This window comes from Mobula birostris, chromosome 5, assembly GCF_030028105.1.
Source record: "Mobula birostris isolate sMobBir1 chromosome 5, sMobBir1.hap1, whole genome shotgun sequence".
In the NCBI taxonomy this organism is placed as follows: Eukaryota; Metazoa; Chordata; class Chondrichthyes; order Myliobatiformes; family Myliobatidae; genus Mobula; species Mobula birostris.
Window position 1 is genome coordinate 181,102,001 of NC_092374.1, and position 20,351 is coordinate 181,122,351.

Below are 20,351 nucleotides of genomic sequence, written 5' to 3' on the forward strand. Positions count from 1 at the left end.
TGGAAGCAACATTTTCAGTGCTTCAGTGGCTTTCTCAGAATATTCAGCCTTGACTTTGATCCAGAATGCCGGCAAGGATGTTATGTCAAACATACTTTCCAGCCCACCGTCATTTGCAAGCTCGAGGCGTTGATCTTCCCGCGCTGACATGGATGATACGTGGGTAATGACCTCGAGTGCGCTCAAGTTCAACAGAGGGCATGACAGGGAATGATGAATGGTGCAGCTGACTCATATCATTTCATATCGCCAAATCATATCATTGCCTCACGCCCCGGTGGTTGGGGACCACTCTTAGCACGAAGAGAGACCAATCAGGATGCTTGCTCTCCCTCTCCCTCTCAAAAAAATCGATTTCCGGGATATTGTATATAATTTCTGGGCATCAGGGAGTCACTATCAATATGCGGGAGAATCCCAGAACTTCTGAGAGAGGTGGTATGTCTGCATTCCGAATGTGTCACTGCCAACAGGAAAAGGAAGTGCAAGAAGCAACGTGCAATTTACAGTCACAAAGTATTTCACAATCAAAGAATTTGCTTCAAGTTATAATCTATTGTACTGGAGGAACACACATGGTAATACAGTAATGTTGATGAATAGAGTGATACTAATGATTCAGGAACAACCTCTTCCCCTCTGTCATCTGATTATTAAGTAGTCCATGAAAACTACCTCATTATTCCTATTTTATGCACTATTTATCTGTTTTGTAATCTATAATTTTTATGTCTTTGAACTATCCTCCTACAGCAAATGAAAAGATTTCATGTCTAAGACCAGCGGACACAGCCTCAGAATAGAGGGGTGTCCTTTTAGAACAGAGATGAGGAGGAATTCCTTTAGCTAGAGAGTGGTGGCTCTGTAGAATTCTTTGCCACAGGCAACTGTGGAGGCCAAGATTTTATGTATACTTAAGGCAGAGGCTGATAGATTCGATAGGTCAGGGCATGAAGGGATAAGGATGAAGGCAGGAGATTGTGCTGAGAGGAACATTGGATCAGCCATGATGAAATGGTGGAGCAGACTCGATAGGTCAATCACCTAATCTCCTATATCTTATGATCTATGATCTTCTATAAGACTGTAATAATAAATATGATTCGAGAATACAAAGCCATGGATTTCTAAGATAACTGCACTGCTCCAAAGAGCACCATATGAGGTCACTCTTACCCTTGGCCATTAGACTCTATAATGAGTCAACCTATAGCTGGGGGAGTGATGATCCCCTCCTGTTTAAAGTAGGTAACTTATTTTTTATTTTTTCTTACTTCTAATATTTGTATATCTGTGCACATGCAATGGTACTGTGACACTGTAATCTCCTTGGGATCAATTAAGTATCTATTTATCTATCTATCCTTACCATTTAAGCACAGGTAGATATGGTAGGCACATAAGACATATGGGATGTTTACCTTCATCAGCCATGATAGAGAATGTAATAACTTTATATTGCTTAAACTATGCTTACAATATTATGTTCAGTTCTGGTCAGCACACTATAGGAAATATGTGATTGTGCTGGAGAGGATGCAGAGGAGATTCACCAGGATGTTTCCTGGGTACAGCATTTTAGTTCTAAGCAATGACTCCTTGTTTTCCTGGAGCAGAGGAGGCTGAAGGATGTTATGAGGGGGAATAGGTAGAATAGATAGCCCGAAGCCTTTTCCCTTGATGGGTCTGCCTAAACAAGAGCTCATGGGTATAAAATGTGGAGTAGAAGTTTTCGAGGGCAGATGATGCCCAGATGAGTGCTTGGAATCTGGAAAGTGCTACCTGGTGGAGGCTGGTTATCTCAACTGATCATCTTGAAGGCATGGAAAGCCTTGGATGAAGTGTGGGTAAAATGGGAATCAGACTGATAAGTAACATGGGGGTAGGCTGTTTCTGTGCTGTAAAATACTATGACTTGAAATGTCTCAGACAACTTTGCACAAAGGAAGGTCCTCAGTCAGTAGTGTGATGATTCAAGTTCAAAGTACGTATAGGTCACCATATATAACCCTGAGATTCATTTTTGCATATGGGCATACTCAACAGAAGATACTTTATTGACCCCAAAGGAAATCACAGTAGCATTACAAGTTCACAGATATACGAATATTAGAAGAGAAGTAAGAAAGAATCAAAATAAGTTATCTTATAAATAAGATGCACAAGATTTACAAGTCAAAGGTGGCAAGATTTACAAGTTCACACTGATAAGATGGTAGTGCAAGAATTACCGTAATATTATACAGTAATGGGTGCACATTCACACCATCCAGATAAGAAGTGTTGGTGCTATTGCACAGGGTGTCCGCGATAGCGGGGTGTGGTAAACAGAGGTTAATAATGGTCTAACAGGAGGGAGTAGGTTGACTCATTATGCAGCCTAATGGCCGAGGGTAAGAATGACCTCACTCTTTGGAGCAGCACAGTTGTCTTATTCTACTATTGAAAGTGCTCTTCTGTTCAGCCAAGTTGGCCCACACAGGGTGGGAAACATTGTTCAGAAATAGCCAGGATTTTCCGTAGGGTCCTTTGTTCTACCACAGCCAGTATGTCCCATTTAACTCCTATAGCAGAACCAGCCTGTCTATACATCTATAATAGAATAACAACCATAATAGAATCAATGAAAGACCGCACCAACTTGGGCTTTCAATCAGTGTGCAAAAGACAACAAAATCTGCAAGCAGAAAAAGAAAGAAAGAAATAATTATCAAGAACATGAAATGAAGAGTCCTTGAAAGTGAGTCCGAATGTTGCGGGCGCAGTTTAGTGATGGTGTGAGTGAAGCTGAGTGAAATTGTCCCCTCTGGTTCAAGAGCCTGATAGTTGAGGGGTAATAACTGTTCCTGAACCTGGTTGTGTGAGTCCTGAGGTTGCTGTACCTTCTTCCAGATGACTGCAGTGAGAAGAGAGCATGTCCTGGATGGCTGGGGTCCCTGATGATGGATGCTGCTTCCCTGTGACAATGTTTTGTGTAGATGTACTCATTGGTGAGAAGGGCGTAACCGTGATGGACTGGGCCACATCCACTACTTTTTGTAGGATTTTCCATTTGTTATCAGATTATTGACCGGGATAGAATAGAGAATTCCACAGGGAATAACCGGATGCACAAATAGCAAATGAAAAGGGAAACAAAATATTCATAGTATCTTACAACATGGAGAATATGGACCAAGATGCTAATCCAAGCTACTACCATTTTCTTGCATCTGGCCAATATTCTTCTAAGCCTTTCCTATACATGTCACTGTCCAACTGTCTTTTAAAGGTTGTTATTGTACCGGCCACAATCACTTCCTCTAGCATTTCAGTCCATATACATAACAGTCTTTGTGTAAAAAATGCCCCTTGATACAGTTTAAATCTTCCCCTCTCACCATAAAACTATATCCTCTAATTCTTGATTTCCCTGCTGCGGGAAAAAGACCCCATCTATGCCCCTCACAATTTTATACATCTTTGTAAGATCACCTCTCAGAGACAAAGGAAAATTGTCCTTGTCTGTCCAAGCTCTCTCTATAACACAGACCTTTGAGAAACTCAGAATAAGATTTCAGTGAGTGCTTACCAGCAGAGACACCCTGAACCAAAATATTAAGCTATACTGCGTGCCCGCACAGACAGAGACCAGGTAACTCATCAACTCTTTATTGGCCTTTAGCCCAAGAGGGTTAGAAGACAGCAGTTGTTGAGGTCCTGCTGAAATTTTACAGGGCTTTGATAGATTACATCTGGAGTACCCATTTGCAATTTAGTTATTTCCATACAAGGAAACATATACTTGCAAAAAAAGCATGTGGATTGATTGACGCCGTAAGTAATACAGAGAATAGGCTTCTGCTGTGCTCATTTTAGAAGAGTGGTTGACGCACACTCAGTCACCACTTTCCCAGGTGCAGGAGTGGAGGCTGGTGTGTTCTTCTGCTGCTGTTGCTCATCCACTTCAAGCTTAGATGTGTTGTCCATTCAGAGATGCTTTGCTGCACACTGCTATTGTAACGCATGGTTATCTGAGTTCCTAACACCTTCCTGGCTATTCTCCTTGCACCTTTCCTATTATCAAGGAATTTTTGCCCATAGAACTGCAGCTCACTGGATGATTCTTGTTAATCGTGCCATTCCCTGGAAACTCTCAGGACTGTTGAGCGTGAAAATCCCAGGAGATCTGCAATTTCTGTGATGCTTAGACCACCCTGCCTGGCACCATTAATTATTCCATGGCCAAAGTCATTCAGATCACATTTCTTTCCCCCACTCAAGTGTTTGGTCTGAACAACAACTGACCCTCTTGACCATGTGTGCATGCTCTTGTGCATTGAGTTGCTGCACATGATCGGCTGATTAGATACTTAACCACCAGCTGTACCTAATAAAGTGGCCACTGAGTGTAGAACACAATCAGGAACGATGAGAAGACCGTGGGCCTTTAGAATTTCTTTTAGACATCAGAAGGGCAAACATAGATACAAGAATAAAAAAAAATACCAGCATGAAGAAAAGTCCAATGGGACCATTAATCTTGTCCATGATTCATTAAGATTAAGGATGATCAACTCCCTATTCCTGCAGAACTACAAATATTTAAATTGAAATCCAAAATCTCTTTCTCAGCCTTGAATATACTCAATGACTGGATGTTGCTCAATAGTAGATCTTCATGGAAGAAAATAAAATTCTGTGATGAATTGATTGTGTGGGTACTAAGTGGTGAAGTCCAGAACTAACAAGCAGGGTCGGAGAGGTGTTTATTGTTGAAGACCGAGATGAGGGAAAGTTCTTTACTTGTAGATATTTGACTTTGCAGAAAGCTCTGCACAATGTTCAGTCATCAAATATGTGCACAGTTGAAGGAGGGTTATTTAGGATTTCACTTAAAGGTGCAATTACTATTCTGAATGAAGAGACTGTTCCGGCTCTCCCAATTCACGCCAACCAGTCGATCGCGGTCGATCAGTCGATCTTTGAGACTTGCCCAGTAGATCCCCAAAAAAATTAAAAATAAATACACGAATACATTATGCCTGATAAACCTTTTAATGCAAATATGTAGTAACTTCTACTTTGAAAAAGGACCACTCGACAACTTCATGCCCAAAAGGAAGAACTTTATCTAGGACGGTAAAATGATATTCGCATACAGAGCTTTTCACTAATGCGCACTGGGCAGAAAAGACCAGAAGGAAAACCCCACAACCCTGGAAACAATCTCTCTTTACAAACAGCTTTACCATGATCCTAATTGGTATTAACTTATCTTTATGATGCTCACATTACAACATCTCTCCCCCTTTAAATTCCAACATTCCCCAAATGTAAAGAAATGCGAAACAAAAACAGTGGTGTCATTAGCTTGTGTTCCTCTGAAACTTATACTAGTGTTTCAGTAACAGTTTAACAACACCAGGAAAGTTGAGGAGCTGAAATCGGGGTTGAAGGCTCAGAGGACGTGGATCGACAAGTGTTAAAGGACTTGTCACTCTGTGAATATTTTTCACGACAGTTCGATGAATCCATGGATGCAATGCAAACAGCACAGTTTGTTGTATTTGTCAGAATGGTTTTCCAGGATTTTACAACAAAGGAGGACTTCCTCACTCTTTTGCACTTAAAGGAGAGAATGAGAGGTGAGGATATTTACAATGAGTTTTAAAAAAATCTGTGAATATGACATGCCCATTCATAAACTGGTGGCAATTACTACTGATGGGGCCCCAACAATCCACGGTATGTGTGTTGGTTTCATCGCACTGTGCCATAATGACCCTGATTTTCCCAACTTCCTAGATTATCAATGTGTGATTCATCAGCAGGCCTTGGCTGGGAAGGTCGTGGACTTTTCTCAAGTAATGACACTGGTGGTCAAACTGATAAACTTGATTCAAGCAAAAGTGCTTCAGCACCGCTTATTCAAGGCGTTATGGGATGAGCTCGATGCTGCTATGGCCTGTTTGATATGCTAGTTAAACCTTTACAAGAAGGGTCAGAGCCGTCTCTATTTCCTGAGGAGACTGAGGTCCTTGAACATCTGTTGGACGATGCTGAGGATGTTCTACGAGTCTGTAGCGGCCAGCGCGATCATGTTTGCTGTAGTGTGCTGGGGCAGCAGGCTGAGGGTAGCAGACACCAACAGAATCAACAAACTCATTCGTAAGGCCAGTGATGTTGTGGGGTTGGAACTGGACTCTCTCACGGTGGTGTCTGAAAAGAGGATGCTGTCTAAGCTGCATGCTATCTTGGACAATATCTCCCATCCACTGCATAATGTACTGGTTGGGCACAGGAGTACATTCAGCCAGAGACTCATTCCACCGAGATGCAACACAAAGCGTCATAGGAAGTCATTCCTGCCTGTGACTATCAAACTTTACAACTCCTCCCTTGGAGGGTCAGACACCCTGAGGCAATAGGCTGGTCCTGGACTTATTCCCTGGCGTAATTTACATATTATTATTTAATTATTTATAGTTGATATTGCTATATTTATACTCTATTCTTGGTTGGTGCAACTGTAACGAAACCCAATTTCCCTTGGGATCAATAAAGTATGACTATGACTGGTTACAGTATTTTCTTGGTTGAATTAAATTGAAAGTTTGACAAAAGCATTTTATGTAATTCAGATACAATTACCCCAAATAAAAGGCCTCAAGTTGGAAATGCAACCTAAGCTGTTTTTTCTCTAAATGATTTAGTAGGTCGATCTTGCCTTTCAGTAAGGCCGAGGTAGGGGATCTTGGGCTTAAAAAGGTTGGTGACCGCTACTATACAACCAGAGGAGATCAAATAGATTTCCCTCTTGGCATCTGGCCATTAAACAGATGCTGTCTCTAAAGCTTTCAATGAAAATAGAAAAACTCAACAGAAGTTTAATAACTCTGAACTGAAAATCATACTCATCTTTAGAACTCCAAATAAATAGCCTTGCGAACACCATTGTATTTCACATTTTGACCTTCTCTCTTTCAGTGTATACACTAATCTAGGTCAGCATTACCTACACACATCAAAGTTGCTGGTGAACGCAGCAGGCCAGGCAGCATCTGTAGGAAGAGGTACAGTCGACGTTTCAGGCCGAGAGCCTTCGTCAAGACTAACTGAAGGAAGAGTTAGTAAGAGATTTGAAAGTGGGAGGGGTAGGAGGCAATCCAAAATGATAGGAGAAGACAGGAGGGGGAGGGATGGAGCCAAGAGCTGGACAGATGATTGGCAAAGGGGATTTCAGAGGATCATGGGACAGGAGGCCCTGGGAGAAAGAAAAGGGGGGGAACCCAGAGGATGGCCAAGGGGTATAGTCAGAGGGACAGAGGGAGAAAAAGGAGAGAGAGGGAAAGAATGTGTGTATAAAATTAAATAACAGATGGGGTACCAGGGGGAGGTGGGGCATTAGCGGAAGTTAGAGAAGTCGATGTTCATGCCATCAGGTTGGAGGCTACGCAGACGGAATATAAGGTGTTGTTCCTCCAACCTGAGTGTGGCTTCATCTTTACAGTAGAGGAGGCCATGGATAGACATGTCAGAATGGGAGTGGGATGTGGAATTAAAATGTGTGGCCACTGGGAGATCCTGCTTTCTCTGGCAGACAGAGCGTGGTCGTTCACCAGCAACTTTGGTGTGTGTTGCTTGAATTTCCAGCATCTGCAGAATTCCTGTTGTTTGTAGCATTACCTACCGTTGGATCAGGAGATTCTACGTTCAGCATGTTCAAGGAAGTTAATTTACAGTATTTACCACATATAATCTGTCATCAAAGTATTAAAGGTTTTATATTGGAATTGATTTATATATTTGGAATGGGTAATATAGTTCATTTCTGCATTGTGGCCATCTTGAGTATTCTTGTCAGCTCCTGTCGATTCCAATAAGTTCACTCAGTTGGATTGCTGGTTGACAAATTCTGAGAACGATTTAAAAAGATCAAAGCTTGTGTTAGGAAATAGCTGGCAAAAACAAAATAAATACATTGAACAATCTTGTCTGAGAAACAAGTACGTAAAACCAACAGGAGGAAATGCCAGACAATCTGGGTTAGTGATTTTTAGTTGTCTTTTATAAACTATTTTGTAATTCCTTTTACTGAATGAGATATTAGCTGAACATACTAGTAGTAGGCAGCCATCGATCCCAGGGGATCAGGGGTTTGCGCCTCTGGTGGACTGTGTCCTCTCCAGGGCGCAAGCCTGGGCAGGAAGATTTGAAGAACCGGCTGTTGTCCATGCAGCAGGTTCCCCCTCTCCACGTCGCTGATGTAGTTCAAGGGGAGGGCAAGCACTGATACAGCTTGGCACCAGTGCCATCGCAGAGGGTGCCAGAGTGAAGTTGTAAACAACATCAAACTGCCCCAGGGACCCCAGCTCTGGGTTTCTTCTTTGGGGTTTACTCCAGAAACCTTTCCCATGGGTGGGTATGGCTGCAAGGCAGCAGAGGTTTAAAATCAGAGTTTCCCTTCTCTTAGGCAGATTGCCGTCGAAGGCCGACGAGCCCCACCTGCCTATTAGCTGAACATACTGTAACTCTGAATAATCCAAAGATTCTTCCTTTTTCTAAACATTGCATGTCACACACAGGGATGTTACACACACACACACACACACACACACACACACACACACACACACACATCCAGTGAAGCCTATTTTATTATAGACCTATTTTTAAGGTTTGGTCCCTGTTATATCTGTGTTGTTTTTTTAATATAGTGGATGTAGTTGTGCTGTTTAGTTCACTTATTCAGGGACAGGGCATGATTTGAGACATGTCGGCAATTTACAATGTTTAATACGGTTGGATATAGTGTGGTGTAAGATCATGAGCTAGTTTTAATCTCTGTGGATCTATCTTGCTTGTAAAGTGACTATGATTTGTCCTTTCCTGAAGAATAGTTGGAAACCAAACATATAAACTCAAACATGAGGAAATCTGCAGATGCTGGAATTTCAAGCAACACACATAAAAGTTGCTAGTGAACACAGCAGGCCAGGCAGCATCTATAGGAAGGGGTACAGTCAACGTTTCGGGCCGAGACCCTTCGTTAGAACTAACTGAAAGAAGAGCTAGTAAGAGATTTGAAAGTGGGAGGGGGAGGGGGAGATCCAAAATGATAGGAGGAGGGGGAGCGATGGAGCCAAGAGCTGGACAGTTGATTGGCAAAAGGGATATGAGAGGATCATGGGACAAGATGCCTAGGGAGAAAGAAAGGGGGAGGGGGAAGCCCAGAGGATGGGCAATAACGGATGGGGTACGAGGGGGAGGTGGGATATTAATGGAAGTTAGAGAAGTCAATGTTCATGCCATCAGGTTGGAGGCTACCCAGACGGAATATAAGATGTTGCTCCTCCAACCTGAGTGTGGCTTCATCTTTACAGAAGAGGAGGCCGTGGACAGACGTATCAGAATGGGAATGGGACGTGGAATTAAAATGTGTGGCCACTGAGAGATCCCGCTTTCTCTGGCGGACAGAGCGTAGGTGTTCAGCGAAACGGTCTCCCAGTCTGTGTCGGGTCTCACCAATATATAGAAGGCCGTATCAGGAGCACCGGGCGCAGTATATCACCCCAGCCGACTCACAGGTGAAGTGGCGCCTCACCTGGAATGACTGTCTGGGGCCCTGAATGGTAGTGAGGGAGGAAGTGTAAGGGCATGTGTAGCACTTGTTCCGCTTACAAGGATAAGTGCTGGGAGGGAGATCGGTGGGGAGGGATGGGGGGGGAACGAATGGACAAGGGAGTCACGTAGGGAGCGATCCCTGCGGAAAGCGGGGGGGGTGGTGGGAGGGAAAGATGTGCTTAGTGGAGGGATCCCATTGGAGGTGGCGGAAGTTACGGAGAATTATACGTTGGACCCGGAGGCTGGTGGGGTGGTAGGTGAGGACCAGGGGAACCCTATTCCTAGTGGGGTGGCGAGAGGATGGGGTGAGAGCAGATGTGCGTGAAATGGGAGAGATGCGTTTGAGAGCAGAGTTGATGGTGGAGGAAGGGAAGCCCCTTTATAGAATAGTACAGCATATTACAGGCCCTTCGGCCCATAATGTTGTGCTGAACCTGAAACCCTGCCTCCCATATAACCCCCCCCACCTTAAATTCCTCCATATACCTGTTTAGTAGTCTCTTAAACTTCACTAGTGTATCTGCCTCCACCACTGACTCAGGCAGTGCATTACACACACCAACCACTCTCTGAGTAAAAAACCTTCCTCTAATATCCCCCTTGAACTTCCCACCCCTTACCTTAAAGCCATGTCCTTTTGTATTGAGCATGGACATCTCCTTCATCCTGGAATGAAAAGCCTCATCCTGAGAGGAGATGTGACTGAGAGAGAGGAATTGCGAGAAGGGGATGGCATTTTTGCAAGAGACAGGGTGAGAAGAGGAATAGTCCAGATAGCTGTGAGAGTCAGTAGGCTTAGAGTAGACGTCAGTAGATAAGCTGTCTCTAGAGACAGAGACAGAAAGATCTAGAAAGGGGAGGGAGGTGTCGGAAATGGACCAGGTAAACTTGAGGGCAGGGTGAATGTTGGAGGCAAAGTTAATGAAGTCAACGAGCTCAGCATGCGTGCAGGAAGCAGCACCAATGCAGTCGTCGATGTAGCGAAGGAAAAGTTGGGGACAGATACCAGTATAGGTTTGGAACATGGATTGTTCCACTAAGCCAACAAAAAGTCAGGCATAGCTGGGACCCATATGGGTCCCCATGCCTACACCTTTAGTTTGGAGGAAGTGGGAGGAGCCAAAGGAGAAATTATTAAGAGTAGGAACTAATTCCACTAGATGGAGCAGAGTGGTGGTAGAGGGGAACTGGTTAGGTCTAGAATCCAAAAAGAAGCGGAGAGCTTTGAGACCTTCCTGGTGGTGGATGGAAGTATATAGGGACTGGACATCCATGGTGAAAATAAAGTGGTGGTGGCCAGGGAACTTAAAATCATCGAAAAATTTCAAAGCTTGAGAAGTGTCACGAACATAGGTAGGAAGGGATCAAACAAGGGGGGATAAAACAGTGTCGAGGTATGCAGAAATGAGTTTGGTGGGCAGGAGCAAGCTGAGACAATGGGTCTACCTGGACAGGCAGGTTTGTGGATCTTGGGTAGGAGGTAGAAACGGGAAATGCGGGGTGTGGGAACTATAAGGTTGGTAGCAGTGGATGGGAGATCCCCTGAGCGGATAAAGCTGGTGATAGTGTGGGGGAGAATGGCCTGGTGCTTCTTAGTGGGGTCATGATCGAGGGGTAAGTAAGAGGAGGTATCTGCGAGGAGGTATATAAACTCAGTTCATTACAATGTTATTACAATTACCTTCAGTAGATTAAGATGGAGGGCTGTTTAAACAGGATGGTGCTATTTTCACATTCTATGGTAAAGAACAGATGGGTCACTATTGTGGTCATCCATATTTTTTCCACTCAATCATTTTTGTGGTTTAAGATAATGATACCATCATACTATCAGTAAACAGAAAACGGAAATAAAAGTTAAACTCTGCCACACCATTACTTCTGTGCTAACTGGAACATATGTTTAAGCACCACCGAACTAAAGGTGTAACCTTGCAGAGAGCTAAAAATAAATAAGATGGGCAGATGTTTCCTATAACCTTGTGCGGGGCAGCTCATGTCTTAATAACTTGCTGAAGTTTTTGAGAAGACGATGAAGATGATTGATGAAGGGAGGACAGTGGATGTAGTAAGGCATTGAATAAAGTTGCTCATGGTAGACTCATCCAGAAGAGTGAAATGCAATCTGATTCTCAGCCAGGTAGCAGTTCGGATTCAGAATTGGTTTGCCCATAGAAGACAGAGGATATTGGTCGATGGGTCTGTTCTGATTGGAGTGATGACTGGTGTTCCATAGGGATTTATACTGGGACCTCTGCTGTTTTTGATATATATGTGTGTGTGTGTGTGTGTGTGTGTGTGTGTGTGTGTGTGTGTGTGTGTGTGTGTGTGTAACTGGATGGGTTAGTTAGACAATTGCCAAAGGGAGTCATCAGACTATACATCTGTCACAGAACACATAAAAGTTGCTGGTGAACACAGCAGGTCAGGCAGCATCTTGTGTTCACCAGCAACTTTAATGTGTTTTGCTTGAAATTCCAGTATCTGCAGATTTCCTCGCATCTGTCACAGATATGGTTGCAGAAGTATTAGATGTGAGGTATTTAATTTTGGGAGAGGGGAAGTATACAGTTAATAACAGGGTCCTCAACAGAGAAGGATCCCGACATCCAAGTTCATAGCTTCCCGAAAGTAGCCTGACAAATCGGGTGATGAAGAAGGCATATGGCATGCTTGCTTTTATTAATCAGTCACTGAGTTTGAAGACATGTTGCAGCTCTACAGCGCTCTGGTTCGGCCACTTCTGGAGTTTTGCATTCAATTCTAATTGCCCCGTTACAGAAAGAATGTGCTGGCTTTGGAGAGGGTGAAGAAGGGGTTTATTATGATGGTCGAACAGGGCATACGTTATCAGGAAAAGTTGGGCAAACTTGAGCTGTTTTCTTTGGAGTGGCAGAGGGCGAGGGAAGCTGATAACATTATGAGAGGCAGAGACAGAGCAGACAATTGGTATCTCTTGCCAAGGGTAGAGAGCATGCATCGAAAGTGAGAGGGGGAATATTAAAAGCAGGAGTGCATGGCAGGTTTTATTTTACATGGAGAGTGATGGGTGCCTGGAATGAGATGGCAGGGGTTGAGGTGATGACATTGACAAGTGATGCAGTCAAGCGGCTTTTAGATACTGTAGGTATGTGAACCTGCAGAGAATGGAGGGATATGGACCATGCGCAGGCAGCAGGATCATTGTAATTAGGTATCATTAGCACAATTAGTTTGGCACAACATCACGTTCCTGTGCTGTACTGCTTTATTTTCTATGTTCTAACTAAATATTGGGAAGTTGGAACCCTTATCTTAGGGACCCACTGCACTCTCTGTACCATCATTATAAGTTCCACCTTATTCCCTTGACTGACTGAGGCTGAAGCTAATAACTTGTAGCCTTGGTATCCGACTTGATCCCTTGATGCGTCAGAGACCTATGAACCCAGAAAAGCTGCCCGATAACCATTTCTTAACTTATTCCGTACCCCACCCCAACTGGTCTAGAAACCCCTCTCCTGAGTTACCTCCAGAGTCCAACACTCTGCTGGTCAGCTTCCCTTGTTCTTCTCCTGTAAGCTTGAGGTCATTCAAATATATGTTGACTGCTTCCAAATTTGCATCTTTGCTCGAAGACCTGCATTGCTTCCCTGTGAGTAAAAGTTCTTGGCGCCATTTTCAAAGCATCCCTCTCTGTCATCTTCTCTAGCCTCCATTCCTGGCCTCATGCACATCTCTGATTTTAGTTTTGATGGTGTCTTGCCTGAACATAAGCTTTTAAATTCACTTCCAAAACCTGTCATTTCTACCTTCTTTCAAAAGTTGTCTCTCATCTGTGCTAATACTTCCTTACATGTCTCGGTGTCAAACTTAGTTTGACTGCACACCTACAGTATAAAAGTAGCTCAGTGGCTACTTTATTAGGCACAGGAGTGAAACCTGCTGTGGCCTCTGCTGCTGTAGCCCACCGACTCCAGGGTGTGACATGTTGTGCATTCAGACATGCTCTTGTGCACACCGCTGTTGTAACACGTGGTTATTTGAGATATTGTCACCTTCTTGTCAATGGGTTATGGCCTAACAAAACAATGGCTGGAGTCATTTAGCACTTTAGTGCAAGAGTGTTTCTTAAGTGTGTCAAAAATCAAACTGACAAAATTTAATGAAAATAGTGAAAAGGAAACCGCCAATATTTCCAAAAATATATCTAACTGATATAGCTCCCTACTATTTTTGTTCACTCTGAACTCCTGGCAGTCCTGTTCTCTCTCCCTCCCACTAAGAGCAAAGAGTTCTGTTTATTACCATCTTTAATTACCCATAAAGTTAATTTAAGACTACACATGAATTAGAATATGATGTACCCCATAACGTAATTATAATCCTGTTGCAAAATAAACAGAAGTACTGTATCTACCTTAAACACAGTATACAAACAACATACACACATTTACATCACTAAAGAAATGTAATATTCCACTGTGTATGGCAGGAAAGGCACCATGAAGCAAGCCTAATGCATCAGCCTGATTTGAAACTGAGGAAGACACTGCAGACAGCACAGTGACAGCAGAATGACAAGGCAATGTGTGTGTGTGGTGTGTGTGTGTGTGGTGTGTGTGTGTGTGTATAAATTCCATGTAAGGAGTGCATTTACTGAGCGCTCTCTGTTACGCACACTATTCTCTGTAAATTCTAGAGACTGCTGTGCATGAAAACCCCAGGAGATCAGCAGTTTCTAAAACACTCAAACAACCCCCTCTGATGCCAACAATCATTCCACAGGCAAAGTCATTTCTTCCCCATTCTGATGTTTGGTCTGAACAACGACTGAACCTCTTGACCATGTCTGCATGCTTTTACGTATTGAGTTGCTGACACATGATTGGCTGATTAGATATCTGCATTCAGCAGCACAGGTGTACAGGTGTACCTAATAAAGTGAGCACTCAGTGCAGTTTGAGATCTGAAAGGAGAGATATAGTGAAGGTACTAATTACACAGAGAGGTTAAATAAATACAAGTTATACTTAAGGTTAATAACTATAACCAAGGTTAAGAAAATACAAATTGCAATTAATAAACTTTCCCCAGATTCCAAAAGAATTTAGCAGAAACAATATTCACTTCAACTAGCAAAGTTATTTTTACATCTCCCTCACAAATGCTTGTGTTGCCCTGTGAGGACATTATTCCCAAAGGAGGAGAAGAGTCTTTGAGTAGTATTGGTTCAGCAGAGCTGAGAAAGCAGTCAGGGAATTGTTAATAGAAACCAAACAGTAGGGAACTCAATCTCTTTACCTTTTCACAAAGTTCCCCACTTTGATCTTGAGCACTTAGTGTTTCTCTTTGCACTTGAGTTCGTTTGCAACCTGAAAGGAAAAGCCTTTTTTTAAATGTTTCTAGGTCATGATTCATTGTTATCTCCCTGAGCCTACAACCATTGACAAGAAATGAAACCGGACAAAGCACGTTAATACTGTAGGTGCAAGAGAAGAACAGTGGCTGGCTCTCTTCTAACCTCCCACAATCTTTCCATCATCTACAAAGCATGGTCAGAAACATGATAGAATACACCCCTCTGCACTGCTGAGTGTTCACCAATAATGCTCCAGGAGCACCATCCTGGAGAAATCAGGCCACTTAATTAGCACCCCATCCATCAGCCTAAACATTCATTCCCTCCGGCACTGGTGCACCGTGGCTGCAGTGTGCACAACTTGCTAAAGTGAACTGTGGTACCTAATTTGGGCATTTCAAAACCAGTGCCACGTCGGGCAAGCGCAAGGGTTCAATGCAAACACCCCCTCCAAGATGCATACATCCCAACTTGGAAATGTTCCTAAACTCCCTAAGCAGAACACGTCCATCAGAAAGGTAAGTTAAGTTCAAGATGATAGGTTGACACATTCTTCAGGAACAATTGGAGATGATATGGATACACAGGTCCAGAAAAGATTGTAAATAAATGAAGAGGACACACAGTCTTGATCAACATAACTTGCATTAAAATTATTACACCTTAATAATAGCTACCATTAAAACAAAGTTAAAGAAACTGAAACGTGGGGAAAAAAGAAAAAGAAGTATATGTTGGGAGAACTTAAGCAACAATTCAAAACAGCTGTAGAAGAACACCTTAACAAAAATGAAACAACACCTATTTGGGACAGATTTAAATATGCTATACAGCAATCAGCAGAGGAGATAATCCCAGTACAAGAAATCCAACACACCAACAAGGGCTGGATATCCCAAGAAATTCTAGATCTGTTGGAACAGAGAAGGTTAGCGAAGAATAATGAAGTGCAATACAGACAGCCAGACAGGCAGACCAGACAGTTGTGCAATATTGCAAAGGAAGAGTGGCTGAATCAAAAATGCAATGAAGTAGAAGGCCATATTAACAACAGCAAAGAAAGGCACAAGAAAATTAAGGAAATTACTGGAATTAAGAAAACCTCTTCTACAGGATGCATAAGATCAGCAGACAGATCCATACTAACAGATCCAGATAAAGTATGTGAGAGGTGGATTCGGTATATAGAGCAGCTGTTTGAAGATAATAGAGGGGAACCCCCAGATATTAAACATCCTAATTCTGGCCCACCTATTACCAAAGAAGAAATAACTAAAGCAATGAAAAGCATGAAACATGGTAAAACCACTGGACCTGATGAAACTTCAGTGGAAATGATACAAGCCCTAAAAGATCTGGGCATAGATATTCTTTTTGAACTTTTTACTGGCATATATGAGTCTGGTGTATTGCCTGACGATCTCTTGAAATCAGTATCTATAACTCTGCCAAAAGTTCCTGGAACTATTGACTGTGAAAATCACAGAACAATCAGTCTTATGAGTCACATAATAAAGATTTTGTTGAGAGTTGTTCTGAGTTGAATTAAAAACAAGCTAAGACCAGAAGCTTCTAAACTGCAATATGGGTTTATTGAGGGTAGGGGAACTAGGAACGCAATTTTCCTACTACGAATGCTTTCAGAAAGGGCAATTGAATATCAAAATGATGTCTTTTTATGTTTTATTGATTTCACGAAAGCATTCGACAAAGTGCAACATGAAAAATTATTTCAAATTCTCGCTCAAATAAACATTGACGGAAGGGACCAACAACTGCTTCAAAATTTATATTGGAATCAAACGGCAGCGGTAAAAATTGATGATAATATAAGCAGTTGGACTAAAGTTCAAAGAGGGATTTAGACAGGGATGCGTTGCCTCACCGGAATTATTTAATATCTATAGTGAAATGACTCTCAGAGAAATAGAAAACCTAGATGGGATAAAAATTGGAGGTGTTAACATCAACAATATACGATATTCAGACAATACCACCCTAATAGCAAGTGCGGCAGAAGACCTACAAATCCTCCTAGACAAAGTAGTACAAACAAGTGCAGATTTTGGTCTAACCAACAACTGTAAAAAAAACAAATGTATGGTAATATCAAAACATCAGGATACTCCCAACTGCCAATTGTACATTGGTAACCAAGAGATTGAACAAAAGACCAGCTTTAATTATCTTGGTAGCTTTATATCACAAGATGCTAGAAGTAAAGTAGAAATAAAAAGAAGAATTGCCATTGCCAAAACCAACTTCCAAAAACTGAAACCCATTTTTACCAACAGACACATTTCTATGACAAGAAGGCTTAGGCTACTAAAATGTTACATCTGGTCAATCTTGCTGTATGCTTCTGAAACATGGACTATAACACCAGAACTCCAAAGAAACTTAGAAGCAACAGAAATGTGGTTTCTTAGAAGAATGCTGAAAATATCATATAGAGATAGGGTAACTAGTGAGACAGTACTCCAACGTACCCATACAAAAAGATCTTTAATGAGAACATTAAATGAGAGGAAACTTAAATTCCTGGGCCTCGTCATCAGAAAGGGAGAAATAGAATGCCTTACATTACACGGTCATATACCTGAGAAACACAGAAGAGGAAGGCAAAGAAGAAAATATATGAACACTGTGAAAGAACTAACAGATCTAAGTGTGCGAGATATCATTGGCGCTGTGAGGGATCGTTCAATGTGGAGAGCAATGATCGCCCAAGCGTGTAACACGCAAGGCACTGAAGAAGAAGACACCTTAAGAGAAATACTTAGAACTGCATGCCACTGTAGTTCCAGATCTGATACTGCAGCCTTTTTCACAGGTCATTATCTGATCAAATATCACATTTTTAACAACACCTCTGTGTCAAGCACACCATGAGGAAGACTGTTTTGCACTGATGGCAGTTACTGGTCATTTAAACTGTGTGATGAGACCTGGTGTTCAGTAGGAGAGAAAATATCTCGGAACTGCAAGGCTTCTAAGGTTCTTGAATAATGATAAAAGGAAAACATCAGGATTGTGCAGAATTATTATTTCATTTTTATCTGTATAGTTAATGCATAGCATTGATATTTGTGAAATACTTACTGTCTTACATTTATCAGAGATTGTAATCTTACCTGAATATTGGGGAAGCAATAGGATTGGGCAGAATCCCAAATGTTCATCTTTGCTGATCTTATTCTCTTTTGAATTTAATGGAATAAGGTTTTGAGCAGTGTGTGCAGTGGGCATACTTTCCAATCCTGGGGATTTTCATTTGACCAACTTGGTTAAAATCACACTACTGTTTTACCCAGTATGAGGAACAATTAAGGTTGGGCAATGCTGAGCCATGAACAAGAACATTCATGTCACTTTCATGAGCACAATTTGAACAAAGGTTTAAACCTTCAATTAATTACTGTGATCTACAGAAGAGCATTTGTTTGAACGTAGGCTGTCAGTGATCTATTTGAAGGCAACAGTGAACACAGAGTGTACTGGAGACTATGTCACAGCAGTCCTGCTTACCTCCATGGGATTTCACGATCAAATAGAGGAAGATAACGTAAACAACAAGTCCAATGTATCGAAGGTTAATTCCAATTCCCAGCAATGGCCCATTGTCTGTATCTGTCCAAGATGTGAAGAGAGAAATGGCAGATACTAATTATCATTTCAGTACATCCATCCCAGAAGCTTCAGTGTAGATAACTTTCCGATGCATTAATAATGGAATTAATGGCTTCCCATTGACTAATATACCAGAAAACGATAAGACCATAAGACATAGGAACAGAGGTTGCTCTGCCATTCATACCTGGCTGATTTATTTTTCCACTCAACCTCATCCACCTGCCTTCTCCAGGTAACATTTGATGGCATTACTAATCAAGAATCTATCAACCTCTGCTTTAACCATACCAATGACTTGGCATCCAAAGCCATCTTTAGCAATGAATTCCACAGATTCACCACCCTCTGGTGAAAGAAATTTCTCATCTTGTTCTAAAGGGACATCCTCCTATTCTGAGTCATTGATCTCTGGTCCTATCCTCTCCCACTGTTGGAAACATTTACCCCGTGTCCACTCCATCCATGCATTTGCCTTCCTTACTACCAATTCAACCTGCTAGTTAACCTACACTAGGTCCCCCAAGTTCCTTTGAACCTCTGATTTCTGAATTTGCCCCATTTAGAAAATAGTCTACACCTTTTTTCTTCTACCAAAGTGCATGACCATGCACACCCCTATACACTATTCTGTCTTCCAATTTTTGCTCATTCTCCTAATCTATCTAAATCCTTCTTCAGACTTCCTACTTCCTCAACATTACCTGCCCTCTACCTATCTTTGTATCATCTGAAAACTTAGTCACAAAGCCAAATTCCACCATCTAGATCATTAACTTATAACATGAAAAGTAGCAGACCTCTGTGGGTTATCACTGGTCACCAGCAGCTAACCAGAAATGGCCCCTCTTCTCCCCACTCTTTGCCTTCTGCCAGTCAGCCAATCTTCTGAATTTGCTAGTATCTTTCCTGTACATAATACCATGGGCTCTTATCTTGTTTGGCAGCCTCAAAGGCCTCTGAAAATCCAAATAAATAAAATCCTATGACTCTTCTGTGCCACATCTTACTTCCTCAAGAATTTTTTTAAAAACTGTCAGACAAGATTTCCAGTTGAGGAAACCATGTTGACATTGGTTTGCTGATAGAACTTCTGCTAAGTTGCTTCTGAATATGTAGAAACTTCAAAGGCCAGAAGGCTTTACTCTATAATATTATGAAGTTTTATTAAAAGTAAGATGAATAAAATAGAACCTATCACTGTTTTTCAATCTTGATCTCAATCTTCACTCAAAGGGTGTTTTGCAGGGTGCAAAGACAAAGGTTTGCAACATTCCTGGCTCGAAGGTGAAAGTTAAAGCAAGTGTCAGCCTTGCAGTTATTTGTGGCAATTAATTTTAAACTGTTTAAGTTGTTCCTCACATGCTTTTCACTTTTAAAATTACTTGCATCAGGTTTAATATGTTAAGAATGTTTCAAAGGTTCAATACAAATCCTTCCAGTTTTGACCAGAGATGAAGCTGCTGACCTGCCTTTTGTCAACAGCCGAGGACATGCACTGCGACTCAGTGGAAGGCCTGTAGGTCCTATGCTGTCTGAATCCTGAGTGCAGTGGGTCAGAGAGAGTCAGAGGGCCAGTGGGTGCAGATGGGTGATCGTGTGTGGGGAGATCAGATGCTGGCCCAGACCCAGTGAGATCTATCCCATTAGCGAAGGTGGAGAGATTTGTTCCCAAGTATATACAGCACTGTAACAAGGCCGCTGGCTGTCCATGAAGCACATAGTTTTGCACATACTAATCCTGTCCTAATACATTTCGTTCTGCACACTTTCC

The 20,351-nt window shown here is 42.1% G+C and overlaps 1 protein-coding gene across 3 annotated transcripts in view; it reads right to left on the minus strand.

Moving 5' to 3' along the window:
- Window positions 1-5,079: 5,079 nt before the first annotated feature.
- LOC140197387 (uncharacterized) overlaps window positions 5,080-20,351 on the minus strand; it is a 38,583-nt gene continuing 23,311 nt past the window's right edge. For 2 of the 3 annotated variants that reach the window (XM_072257347.1, XM_072257348.1), the window contains exons 4-6: window positions 18,476-18,577; window positions 14,890-14,960; window positions 5,080-7,897 (exon numbers count right to left, since the gene is read on the minus strand). In XM_072257347.1, coding sequence (XP_072113448.1) covers window positions 7,868-7,897; window positions 14,890-14,960; window positions 18,476-18,577 — 203 coding nt within the window. In that variant the 3' untranslated portion in view covers window positions 5,080-7,867. The remainder of the gene's footprint in view (window positions 7,898-14,889; window positions 14,961-18,475; window positions 18,578-20,351) is intronic. The other variant, XR_011885938.1, reaches the window with a different exon arrangement.